Source organism: Scyliorhinus torazame, chromosome 21 (genome assembly GCF_047496885.1).
Source record: "Scyliorhinus torazame isolate Kashiwa2021f chromosome 21, sScyTor2.1, whole genome shotgun sequence".
NCBI lineage: Eukaryota > Metazoa > Chordata > Chondrichthyes > Carcharhiniformes > Scyliorhinidae > Scyliorhinus > Scyliorhinus torazame.
The window spans coordinates 9413443-9426509 of NC_092727.1; the positions used below are offsets into that span (position 1 = coordinate 9413443).

A 13067-nucleotide genomic window follows, 5' to 3' on the forward strand; every position below is an offset into this window, starting at 1 on the left:
ACTATACTCCTTATACACCTATGACTGTGTGGCCGAATTCCCCTCCAACTCGATTTTCAAATTTGCTGATGACACCAATGTAGTGGGTTGGATTTCAAACAATGACGAGACAGAGCACAGGAATGAGATAGAGAATCTGGTGAACTGGTGCGACGACAATAATCTCTCCCTCAATGTCAACAAAACAAAGGAGATTGTCATCGACCTCAGGAAGCGTATTGGAGAACATGCCCCAGTCTACATCAATGGGAATGAAGTAGAAAGGGTCGAGAGCTTCAAGTTTTTAGGTGTACAGATCACCAACAACCTGCCGTGTTCCCCCAATGCCGATACTATAGTTAAGAAAGCCCACCAACGACTCTACTTTCTCAGAAGATTAAGGAAATTTGGCATGTCAGCTACGACCCTCACCAACTTTTACAGATGCACCATAGAAAGCATTCTTTCTGGTTGTATCACAGCTTGGTATGGAGCCTGCTCTGCCCAAGACCGCGGGAAACTACAAAAGGTTGTGAATGTAGCCCAGTCCATCACGCAAACCAGCCTCCCATCCATTGACTCTATCTATAATTCCCGCTGCCTCAGAAAGGCTGGCAGCATAATTAAGGACCCCACGCACCCCGAACATACTCTCTTCCACCTTCTTCCATCAGGAAAATGATACCAAAGTTTGAGCTCACGTACCAACCGACTCAAGAACAACTTCTTCCCGACTGCCATCAGACTTTTGAATGGACCTACCTCGTATTAAGTTGATCTTTTCTCTACACCTTGCTATAACTGGAGCATTATATTCTGCAGTCTCTCCTTCCTTCCCTATGTATGGTATGCATTGTTGGTACAGCATGCAAGAAACAATACTTTTCACTGTATACTAATACATGTGACAATAATAAATCAAATCAAATCAAATCACAAGGAAATTGGATGGGCTTTAATGACTCATTGAAACCACAAAAAGGCTCTTTCCGTATTACATGAAACTAGTGTCCTCTTTGATAGTGATGTTTGAAACCTCAATATTTCCTTTGGTCTTTTATTTCAGGAATGGCTCATTAACAAGGCTAAAATCACAGTGTTTGGAATGAAGCTGCCGACTGGATTCCAGCTCATTGGGCAAGTGGTAAGAGTAGACAATACATTCTGCCTTGGCATTTATAGATAAACCATGGGTTGTTGGCAATTTGTTATGCCATGGTATAACGTGATCAAACGGATTCATTTTTCACACGGGCACACCTCCAGCGGCCAAGCCGAGCACCATGGCGGACTCCGACTGCGGACCCACACAAAGGAACTAGCTCCCCCCATCGGCTGCGCGCCCGAAGATCCATCAGGCCCGATCCCGCCCCTGGCCACCCATAAGGCCCCCCCCGGTGCCAGGTCCCCTGCTCCCCACCAGAGTGGACGCGGACTGAGTCCGCAGCCGCCACGCGAGAGTCCCGACTGGCCATACCCTGTTCGTTACACACTGTCGGGAGTTCGGCCGCTTGGGAGCGGAGGTTTGCTGGCCGGGCCTCTTGCAATGTCCCTCAGCCGTGCGGATAGTCGGAACCTGGAGAATCGCTGGAGTGGCGCTGGGCCCTATTCCATAGGGAAATTTGATTCTCCGTCCCCGCGCCAAATGCGATTTTGGTGCGGGGCTGCATGGAATCCAACCCTTGATATCTAGATGTTTTGAATGATATGGAACAAGGGAGGAGGATAGATTCAAACTGTTTTCATTCACCCTGTGTAAGCCTTTGCAGTTATCTAATTGTCAGCTAAATCTCAAGCTCAAATGTCTCCATGGTCTTGTCCTTCTCTATCTCTATAACCTCCTCCAGTCCTTAAATCCTCTGAGGATTGTGTAATGAAATGAAAATGATGAAAAAATGAAAATCGCTTATTGTCACAAGTAGGCTTCAATGAAGTTACTGTGAAAAGCTCCTAGTCGCCACATTCCGGCGCCTGTTCGGGGAGGCTGGTAAGGGAATCGAACCGTGCTGCTGGCCTGCCTTGGTCTGCTTTAAAAGCCAGCTATTTAGCAGAGTGTGCTAAACCAGCCCCTCCCTGATTCCCTCCCTGAACCATTCCACTCCTCTATCCTTCTTTTTCTTTAAGATGTTAGGTTTACAGAGGATTTACAGGAATGAAACAGGTCATTCAGTCCAACTGGTCAATGTTGGTGTTTATGTCCATACAGGTTCCGACCACTCCATTTTATCTCACCCTATCAGCATATATTTCTATTCCTTTCTCCTTCATGTGTTTACGCAGCTTCTAGAATATACTTCACTGAGCCCACCATTATAGGAACTAGGTTTACCAGGTGGAATCTCTACTCATGCTCAGTAATTGTGGGGTGAATTTCACCTGCCAGTAGAGCTTTTACATTTGTGGCTTGTCCTGTTATCCTTCTAATGCTTGCATTTGTCAATAGGATCTCTCTGAATACAAGAAGTGGCTGGTACACTGCTCTTCAAAGCAACATAGTCCTACTGCCAAATCAATTACCTGTCGTTCCTATGCGAGGTAATGTTGCTTTTAGCATTGCTCAGACACCGCTATAATGGACTAGAATGGTATGATGCATAAAAGATTGCTTTATATTAATGATCGATTCAGAAGTTGGCAGTGAATTGTTTTGTGGAACCACTGTGATCTGTGTTGCGAGGAACTCCTACTTCTACCATGTTGTTAAGTGGATAATCCTGAAGTGGGGGAAGTTTGTGGGGTGGGGGCAGATGTATTGTCGCTCAGATAGTTGTTAGGTATTCTACAGAACTATTCGAAAACGAGTGAGGACATGAAGAACACTTCCCTTGTCAACCAGCAGCACCATCGAAAAACATCGGGCCTGGGTGGTGTGCTCTTTCGGAGGGGTGGCGCAGACTCGATGGGCTGAATGGCCCCTCCTGCACTGTAGGAATTCTGTGAAACTCCAGCAGTTCACAATATTTAATAGTCATTTTGAAGTTCAGTAGGAACAAAATCTCACTGTTATCAGGCACGAGGCCAGCCGCTTGAATAGTCCCTAAATGGTCTGTTGGAGTTAAAGTCATACCTTCGGGAATGTTTTTTCCTCCTAGTGTTTGATATCAGAGATCTATTTAAATTTGATGATGCTGACTTGTTTTTAGGGTAGGAATTATGGGAAATCCATCAGATGGCTTCCATGGGAAAACCATTGCCATGACGATATCTAACTTCTGGGCTGATGTGACGATATACGAAAGCAAAAAAGTTGTAAGTTAAGTCAACGCGTGATTGAGCAATGTAACAAGTAAAGAGTATGCACACGGACAAACAGAGGGTCCCTCTCTAATGCATTTGCAATGAAATTAACTTTGCTGCTAATTGTACCTCCAAACTCAAAAGATTGTGACAACAGCAAAACATTTTAGCCGTAGCAGCCAGTGGTGAGGCCTCAGAGATAGCCCCAGCATGATTTCATGTATTTTGCGGTGTTAAGTCATTAGATTTAATAACATTAAAATATGCGCACCCTTCTGTTGCATTAAAAATGTTGCAATCTTTCAATTTTAAAGAGGTCTTGAAATTGGGACAGAAAGTCTTCTCAAATTGATCCCCTTTTACAATTTGAGTTTGGAAGAAACTTCTGAGCGGAATTTTATTGAATATAGAATATAGAACAGTACAGCACAGTACAGGCCCTTCGGCCCCGAGGATTTCCCAGTCCTGCTGAAAGTCAATGGACTTTTAGTTGCCTCCCCAAATTTTCCATTCCCACCCTTGACTGATTCCGCCCGGAAAATCCCAGCCTGAGTGCACATTGCATGTGCTTGGAGAATGAACAGTGTGCTGCCCTGTATTTTCTTGAAGCCAACAGGTTTATAATGTAAGCGCTTCTTTTTCAATTTTTATTTATTTCAATTTGATCGGCTATTAGATTATCTGCTTCTACCTGAGTTTCTGGGAAGGCATTCTGCATCCAAACGACCTTTCATGACTTTAAAAAATAACCAAACAATTTTTGCAGCCTCTCATTTTAACCTTTTGGTAATGATGTTAAATGTATGCCCTTTAATTACCACCTTGCCTTATCAAAGCCCCTGATAATTTTGAACACCTCTGCATCTCTTCAGCTTGCCTGTTCTGCCAAAATAATCTGCCATTTCTCTGGTCTATCCTCTAATGGTTGGTGTTACTTTATGGAGTTTTTTTTGTTCCTTCTCCTTAGGTTGGGTGGCCAAAACTGGACACACAGAGTGATTTGTATAGGTGTCGGATGATATCTTTGCTTTTAATACTTTGTGCCTTATGCATTAAACTAAAGTGCCAGAGGAGGAGCCTGGGGTAGGGAAGGACAACATCCACCAGGATGCCATTCATAAGACCATAAGACCATAAGACATAGGAGCGGAAGTAAGGCCATTCGGCCCATCGAGTCCACTCCACCATTCAATCATGGCTGATTTCGACTCCATTTACCCGCTCTCTCTCCATAGCCCTTAATTCCTCGAGAAACCAATCATTTGCCAAGTTAATAACAGTTGACTACACATCAAAAATACTTGATTGACTATAAAAGTACTTTGCAATGTTCAAAGGTTGTGAAAGGCGCTGTATGAATACAGTTTATGGAGAGACAGTGGCGCACTGGTAATGTCACTGAGGCAGAGGCCCTGGCTAATGTTCTCGTGCATGGGTTCAAATCCCATCATGGTAGCTGGTGGAATTTAAATCAATTAATAAATCTGGAATTGAAAGCTATTCTCAGTAATGGTGACCATGAAACTATCATCGATTGTTGTAAAAACCCAATGGTTCACTAATATCCTTCAGAGAAGGAAATCTGCTATCCTAACCCTGTCTGGCCTACGTGTGACACCATATTCACAGCAATGTGATAACTCATGAGCACTGTCTTAAATGATTGAGGAAGGGCAATAAATGATGCCCGAGGCACACCACTAGTCACCGGCTGCCATTCTGAAAAAGACCCCTTTATCCCCACTCTCTGCCTTCTGCCAATCAGCCAATCCTCTGCCCATTGCCAGTGTCTTACCTTTAACACCATGGGTTCTTAACTTATTTAACAGCGTCCTATATGGCACCTTGTCAAAGCCTTCTGGACATCGAAATAGATCACGCCAACTGGTTCTCCTTTGTCTAACTTCCTTGTTACCTCCTCAAAGAATTCTGACAAATTTGTCAGACATGACCTCCCCTTGTTGAAGCCATGCAGACTCAGTCCTATTTTACCATGCACTTCCAAGTACTCCACAATCCCATCTTTAAAAATGGACTCTAAAATCTTACCAATGACCGAAGTCAGGCTAACTGGCCAATAATTTCCTGTCTTCTGCCTCCCTCCCTTCTTAAACAGCGGTGTTCCATTAGTCATTTTCCAGTCCTCTGGGACCCTCCCTGCATCCAGAGATTCCTGAAAGATCATCACCAATGCCTCCACAATCTCCTCAGCTATCTCCTTTAGAACCCTGGGGTGTAGTCCATCTGGTCCAGGTGATTTATAAATGATGGTCACTTGGGTAAGATTGCAGAGGGTTGATTATACCCATGAATAGGCACATGTCTGCATCTTCAGGAGAACATGGGATAAAGTTACAGTTAAAGAAAGTTACGTGATCTGCTGATTGCTCAGCCTATTGTGAATTTCGCACAATGTTTTCTAATTCTTACTCTCATGTTGCTTTCTACTTTTGAATTTTCCAGGTACTGATACCCCATCCTCTCAATGACCCCACAGAGTTTGGTAGCTTACAAGATTTACATGGGATCAGTCGGAAGGAAGGGTTTGTAACTTTAACTTACATTTCAGTGCAGTCAATGATTTAATCGTTTCACCAGCAGTTCAAAAAGTAGGGGGCGGGATTCTCCCTTCTGACGGCTGAGTGTTAACGCCGTCGTAAAAACTGGAGAGTTTAACGACGGCATCATCGGACCGCTAAGTGTAGCAATCCTCTGCCCTACAGGAGGCCAGCATGGCACTGGAGCGACCCACACCGCTACAGTTGCCGATACCGGCGTCAAACGTGCGCCGCAGGTCTGCGCATGTGCGCTGCGACCGGCGCGAACGCGCGCATGAGCGGTAGCTTCCTTATCCGCGCCGGCCCCAATGCAACATGGCTTAGGGCTACAGGGGCCGGCGCGGAGTAAAAGAGGCTCCCACCAGGGGAGGCCGGCCTGCCGATCGCTAGGCCCCGATCGCGGGCCAAGCCACAGTGGAGGCCTCTCCCGGGGTCGGATCCCCCAGGCCGCCCCCGATAAGATGGACACCGAGGTCCCGCCAGGTAAGACCAGATGTGAATGGCGCCAGCGGGACTCGGGCTTTTTTGGCGGCCACTCGGTCCATCCCGGGCGGAGAATCGTCGGGAAGGGGGGGGGGGGGGCGCTCGACCCGCGCCAAAACTGGGGAATCCCAGTTCGATTCCCCACTGGGTCACTGTCTGTGCGGAGTTTGCACGTTCTCCCCGTGTCTGCGTGGGTTTCCTCCGGGTGCTCCGGTTTCCTCCCACCATCCAAAGACGTGCAGGTTAGGTGGATTGGCCATGATAAATTGCCCTTAGTGACCAAAAAGGGTTGGGAAGAGTTATTGGGTTACGGGGACAGGGTGGAAGTGAGGGCTTAAATGAGTCAGTGCAGACTCGATGGGCCGAATGGCCTCCTTCTGCACTGTATGTTCTATGTTCTCCGGTGACCGGAGAATTGGCGGACCGGCGTCAGGGCAGCATCGCCCGGCGAACTTCCGAACCGGCGTTGGCTGAGAGAATCCCACCCAGTGTTTTTATTTCAGCATATGGATGTATAACTTTGTCTCCTTTCTCCAGTTCTTTTGTCAATCAGAATCCTTTTTTAACACAGCGAGTTGTTATTTTCTGATATGTGCTACCTGAAAGGGTGGTGGAAGGAGATTCAATAATAACTTTCGAAAGGGAATTGGATAAGTACTTGAAAAGAAAACATTTTCATGGTTATGAAGATAGAGTAGGTGGATGGAACTAATTGCATAGCTGTTTTAGAGAGCTGGAACAGTCACAAATTGCCAAGTGGCCTCCTCTATGTCGATATGATTCTTTGATGTTTATGTTACTGATTGCTAATTTATCAGCAGACACAGCTAGTGCTTGTTAAAAATATTAAAGTAAATACTAACACCATTGTGTCAGCCAGTGAGTTAGTGGAAGGGCAAGAATCACAGCAAACAATCCACAGCAAAAAAAGTCGATTGAAACAGAGTCTGTGTGACCTACAGCCAACAGAGGCCATGACCAAAACTACAGATAAAAGCAGGATTACTTCTCCAGTAAAATGCAAAGAGTGGAAGATAGTTATGTGACTGTGGTGATACACCACTGTACTTCCCTACCACTGTACATAGTATATAATAGTTGTGTGTAACGTGGCCCTGTAATACTGTGTATTGTACTGTAGCTCTGCAGAGGTTCGGTCACTGGTAGGTAACCCGACCTGGCCACGGAGAGCTCCGCCTTAGCCACTCCCCCGGGAGTTAGTATAAGAACCCTCTTCTGGGACCGGCCCCATTCTGTCTGGGGTCGTCTGTGTCGGGTAAGCCTCCCATGTAGTATATTAAAGCCTGAGTTAAAGTCTCACATGTCTTTGTGGTTCTTGGCGCTTAGCGCATCAGTGACACAAGGGGCGCAATCTACCGGCTGTTCACGGGATATCCCGGTCCCATGCCAGCGCATTAGTTTCCCGGTGACGAGGGTGCAGTCACCAGGAAATCCCATTGATAACGACGGGGCGGTAAATCCTGCTGGCGGCTTCCTCCTCCGTCAAAAAACTGTTGGTCGGTAAATCACACCCAAATTATTGCGCAGAATTAATCCCAGTTTCAGCAGTGTTGCTGGGAGAATTATCCACTCATCTCCATTTTACCCAGTGATTGTAGTGTCTCTCCGGGCAGCCAAAAACAAATTCTTCTTTGATGATTTGAACATGACCGTTCCCTTCTTGAAACAATTAAAATACACTTTACACAAGAATGAGGCTGTTTAAAATATTTAACGGAACCATTTCTAAGTTCATTTGTGGCGTTTATTTCAGGGAGTTTCCCGCCGCCTCTGCCGTCGAGTCCCCATTGCTATAAAACAACACTTCGTGCACGATTCCCCTGCCTCGTTCCGCATCCGCTCAAGCGAAACGAGGCCGGTAAATAGCGGGAGAACCACGCCAAATAGTTTGCAATGCAACCGGCCCACTTCCGTAGGTGAAATTGGGATCTCGCCATAGCGTGGCAAGAAACCAATTATCACCACTTAAGCCCCATTTCCATACAATTAATGAGATCCCTATCCAACGTCCTCCTGTCATTCAGCGACCCCCCCAGCAAGTGCTCATGCTGGTGCCGATTAGTACTCCTTTTCAAAAACATGAACCAGGCGAAAGGGCTTCTGTGGGGAGCCGAGGAGGCGAGTTACCATCTTTGCTCACAGGCAAAGACAAGGGTAGCCCCAGAAACGGGTCCACATGATCCAGGGGTTGGCATGCTGGTGCCACGTGCGGTTCCCCCCCCACACCGCCTCCACCCGCCCACCCTCCCATGGCGCTGGGCTTGCCTCCGCAGGGGTGGGCCGCCATGGGAGGGTGGGGGGGGGAGCGGAGGCGGTGTGGGGGGGGGAACCGCACGTGGCACCAGCATGCCAACCCCTGGATCGTGTGTACCCGTTTCTGGGGCAACGCTTGTCCCTGCCTGTCTGCCCCACCAACATAATCCCCACTGACTGCAGAGGCCTCTGGCCATGTGGTTGAAGGCTTTTATTTTTTAAAAATAAATTTAGAGTACCCAATTCATTTTTTCCAATTAAGGGGCAATTTAGCGTGGCCAATCCACCTACCCTGCACATCTTTGGGTTGTGGGGGTGAAATCCACGCAAACACGGTGAGAATGTGCAAACTCCACACAGACAGTGCCCCCCCCCCCCCACCTGTCACCCGACCCAGGCACCCTTACAGGTTTCCTCCCTTCCAGGTCCCCCACCTGTCACCCCACCCCAACCACCCAGAGGCTCCTGCTTACCAACCCTACGCTCCCCCTTCCTTCATACTCCCCTCCACCCCCCCACTTTCACGGGCATGGCAGTGCCATTTAGCTCTCCCCCTAACAAACATAATGTGAATCTGCCCCCAATGGGACTCCCCCAAAGCTTCGCCCCGGAATTGCCCCAGCACTGGCTGGCCCTGCCATGTTGGCACTGCCAAGCTGGCCCTGCCACCCTGTGCCAGGGGGCACTGCCTGAACAGGTCTCTATCGCCCCAGGGGCTATACTTACCTTTGCCCTCTGGGAAAATCCCCTTAAATGATTCATGTTTTTCAGAATCTGTGTAAACCTTGCTGACGTGACGTCACGTTGGCAAGGTGTGAATATTCAGTGAGGGAGGATCATGTGGTGGGGGAGACTCAGTAAGTATATTAATATAAGGTTCCAGCCCTTTCTGGGTGTGAAGCTTGTTACGTCATCCATGCATTCAGGTAACACTGGTGGGACTGCCTTTATTGCCTGTTCTTGCCTTCAGAAGCAATGATTGCTTCTACAACTGAGTGGCTTGTTAGGCCATTTGAGAGACCATTGAAAAGCGAACCAACCAAAGTTGGACTGAAGTCTTCTGTAGGCTTCACAAGGTAGGACAAATAAACGCCTCTCTCTTACGGGGATTGGTAAATCTGTGGGATTTTTACAATCGGACAGCCACTACACCACAATTAAATATGTCTCGTGAGATGCTAACTCCATCAGGATTTCCCCGAGGGTATTTCAGAGAATGTGTTTGAACTGATTTAGAATTATTCAGTCCCCTTTGGAACAGAGTGGCACTCTGGAATAGGCTAAAGCATTGACGGGTGCGAGAAACATCTATTGGTGAAAGTGCTAAATTGAGGTATTTTTTTGCAGATATCTGGGTGGCCTGAGGTTACTACAAGCAACCTGTAAGAAATTCTACCAATACTGCTCTGAACAAGGGTAAGAAAAGTTCTAGATTGTGTGAAATCACCAGTTTAAACAATGGATTGCTGACATTAGTGTGTTTCATAATAATAATATTTTAAACCTTGGCCCCGCTTGTGCGCTCAGATGAACATAAAATATTCCAGGGCTATTATTTTGAAAAACAGCAGAGGAATTCTCCCTTGTGCCCAGGAATAATGGGCAGGATTCTCTGACCCCCCGCTGGGTCGGAGAATCGGCAGGGGGAGGTGTGAATCCCGCCCCCGCCGGCTGCCGAATTCTCCTGCGCCGGTCACTCTGCGCCGGTCGGGGGCCATTGGCAGCCCCCCCCCCCCCCCCACCCCCTGCCACGGCGATTCTCCGGCCCGCGATGGGAAGAGTGGCCGCCCGTTTTCGTCCGCTCCCACCGGCGTAAATCACAACAGGTCCTTACTGGCGGGACCTAGCTCCACGGGCGGCCTGCAGAGTCCTCGGGGGGGGGGGGGGGGGCAGGGGTATCTGGCCTCGGGCGGGTGCCCCCATGGTGGCCTGGCCCGCAATCGGGGCCCACCGATCCGCGGATGGGCCTGTGCCGTGGGGGCACTCTTTCCCTCCGCAACGGCCGCTGGCAACCTCCGCCATGGCCGGTGCGGAGAAGAACCCCCCCCCCCCCGCTCATGCGCTGGGATGACGCCAGCACACGTTGGCGCTCCCGCGCATGCGCCAACTTGCGCCAGCCAGCGGAGGCCCTTCGGCACTGGTTGGCGTGGCGCCAAGCCCGCCGGCACGGCGCCAAACACTCCGGCGCCAGCCTAGCCCTTGAAGGTGTGGAGGATTCCGCACCTTTTGGCAGGCCCGACACCGGAGTGGTTCACGCCACTCCTCGGCGACGGAGTGGCCCGCCCTGCCGATTCGCGGAGAATCCCGCCCAATAATTATTCTTCAGCCAACATTACTAAAATAGATTATCTGATCTGTTGTTAAACCTTGCTGTGGGCAAATTGTTTGTCACATTTCTTACATTACAACACTTCAGATGTACTTCATTGGCGCTTTGGGACATCCTGAGGTCATGAAAGGTGGTACATAATTGCAAGTTCTTTCCAAGTCAAATCATGCTTATTTAAAAATAAAAGTCTAACAATCTTAAAGAATCACTTCTTTTTCTGCAGTCCAGTTAAATCTATTGATGAACTTTGTGTTCCAATTTTCTAGAATCGCCTTAGCCAAAAGGAACTTCACTCTAAAATATGACACTAATATACCACGGCAGGTGGTGAGTATATTTATGAAAAGATGCACGAATGCAAAATACTGTGGATGAAGGAGATTTGAAATAAGACTGTAAAGCGTTGGGAAAGCTCAGCAGGTCTGGCAGCACGTAGTGAAGAGAAACAAACAGAATTAACGTTTTAAATCCGCTATGACTTCTCCTGCATTCAACCGAAGGAGAGTGATGTTGGACTCGAAACATTTACTCTTTTCTCTCTCCACTTGTGATGCCAGACCTGCTGAATTTTTTTAACATTTTCTGTTTTTATAATAATATTTAATGCTTGTTTTGAAACAATGGCACTCAAAAGAAACTATGATATTTAGGTCAAAGCAGGAGTTGGTCTAACAGAAGAGTGTTAAGTCCAAGGGCACTGCATTCAATGGTAAATATATAACAAATGGGTGAAATGAAGTAGGATGCTAGTGGTGCTCTACTTGGTAGATTAAAGATTTGAGCATAGGGTGGGTGGAATTGAACAGGAACAGGTGGATGTTACAGAAAGAAGTAAACAAGGCTAAAACTGATTATTAATCTCTGAGGCTCAAATGAACACTCCAGCTGAGCTGTTGGGATCGGGGGACCCTTTTGGGAGTATTTTCTGTGTAGCTTTGGGAGACATTTTATCTAATTTCCCCTGTGATTGTCTTTTTGCAGGGCCTTGCTGGAAGCAGGTTGGTGTTAAGTCTTTGAACAAATATATTGACTTCTGTAAAAAGAAAATTGAATATTGTCTAATCCTTGGACTGAGGCACTGGTCAAGAATTCTTCCTCTCAGTTCACCTGTGTAACCTTAGCTGACAGACTGTGCTACTGTTGGACCCTCTGATTGTACTATTGCTGCTGGAATGGCAAGAATGTTGGGCGGGATTCTCTGATCCTGAGGCTGTTGACGCTGTTGGAAATGCCGTCGCATTTCCCAATGACGTCAACATGGCCTCAGGATCAGCAATTCTTGCCCCTACAGGGGGCCAGCACGGCACTGGAGTGATCCACGCCGCTCCAGCTGCTGATCCCGGCGTCAACTGGGCGCCGCGGGGTCCACGCATGTACAGTGGCACCGGCGCCAACGCGTGGATGTGCAGCGGCTCCCTTCTCCACACCGGCCCCGATGCCAAATGGCGCAGGGCTAAAGGGGCCGGCGAGGAAGAAAGGAGGCCCCCAGCCCGAGAGGCTGGCCCGCCGATCGGTGGGACCCATATTTCTGACATATATTTGTAGAATTACACAGAATTTACAGCACAGTATCAGGCCATTCAACCCAAAGCTGGTGTTTATTCTCCACTCGAGCCTCCATCAATCATACTTAATCTAATCCTGTCAGCATTTCCTTCCATTCCTCTTCGCCTCATATGACTATCTAATTTTGTTAACTGCATCTTTGTTATTCACTTCAACGACTCCATGTGGAGTTCCACATTCCTCACTGTTCTCAGAGTAAAGAGATTCTCTTGAATTCCTTGCTGGATATATTAGAGACTATCACATGTTTATCGTCTGTGGTTGTGGTCTCGCACAATTGGAAAAATCTTTATTAATTCTACCCCACCGATCTTCTTCATAACTTTAAAAACCTCACAGTTTTTTCTTGAGAAAATAGTCCCAGCTTCCTACTGATAGTTATGAAGGTGTTATAGGAATTTGAAGTCTGGTTGAAAGTGAATGCAACAAAATCATGGAAGGAATTGACAAATATAACAATCTTACCGTTAATACACTTTACTGGGAGGAGTTAATCTAGGTCAGTGAAGATGTGATGCTAACATTTGGCGAATTTCGTAGTAATTAAATTATTTCGCATTTTGCGTGACTGCTACAACACAAAGGATGTCACCTCTCTGAGAGACCCATATGCGAGACTTAGTTGAGTTGAGTATTTTGCC

At 47.4% G+C, this 13067-nt stretch overlaps 1 protein-coding gene across 4 annotated transcripts in view; it reads left to right on the forward strand.

The window, feature by feature from the left end:
* The window catches only part of gkup (glucuronokinase with putative uridyl pyrophosphorylase), a 67291-nt gene that overhangs the window by 23717 nt on the left and 30507 nt on the right, over positions 1-13067 (forward strand). For all 4 annotated transcript variants that reach the window (XR_011937427.1, XM_072486475.1, XM_072486474.1 and 1 more), the window contains exons 8-14: positions 1046-1123; positions 2423-2514; positions 3123-3228; positions 5680-5759; positions 9879-9947; positions 11127-11187; positions 11842-11858. Coding sequence is in view for 3 of the 4 variants with exons in the window: in XM_072486475.1 (XP_072342576.1) it covers positions 1046-1123; positions 2423-2514; positions 3123-3228; positions 5680-5759; positions 9879-9947; positions 11127-11187; positions 11842-11858 (503 nt within the window). In the remaining variant the exon portion in view is untranslated. The remainder of the gene's footprint in view (positions 1-1045; positions 1124-2422; positions 2515-3122; positions 3229-5679; positions 5760-9878; positions 9948-11126; positions 11188-11841; positions 11859-13067) is intronic.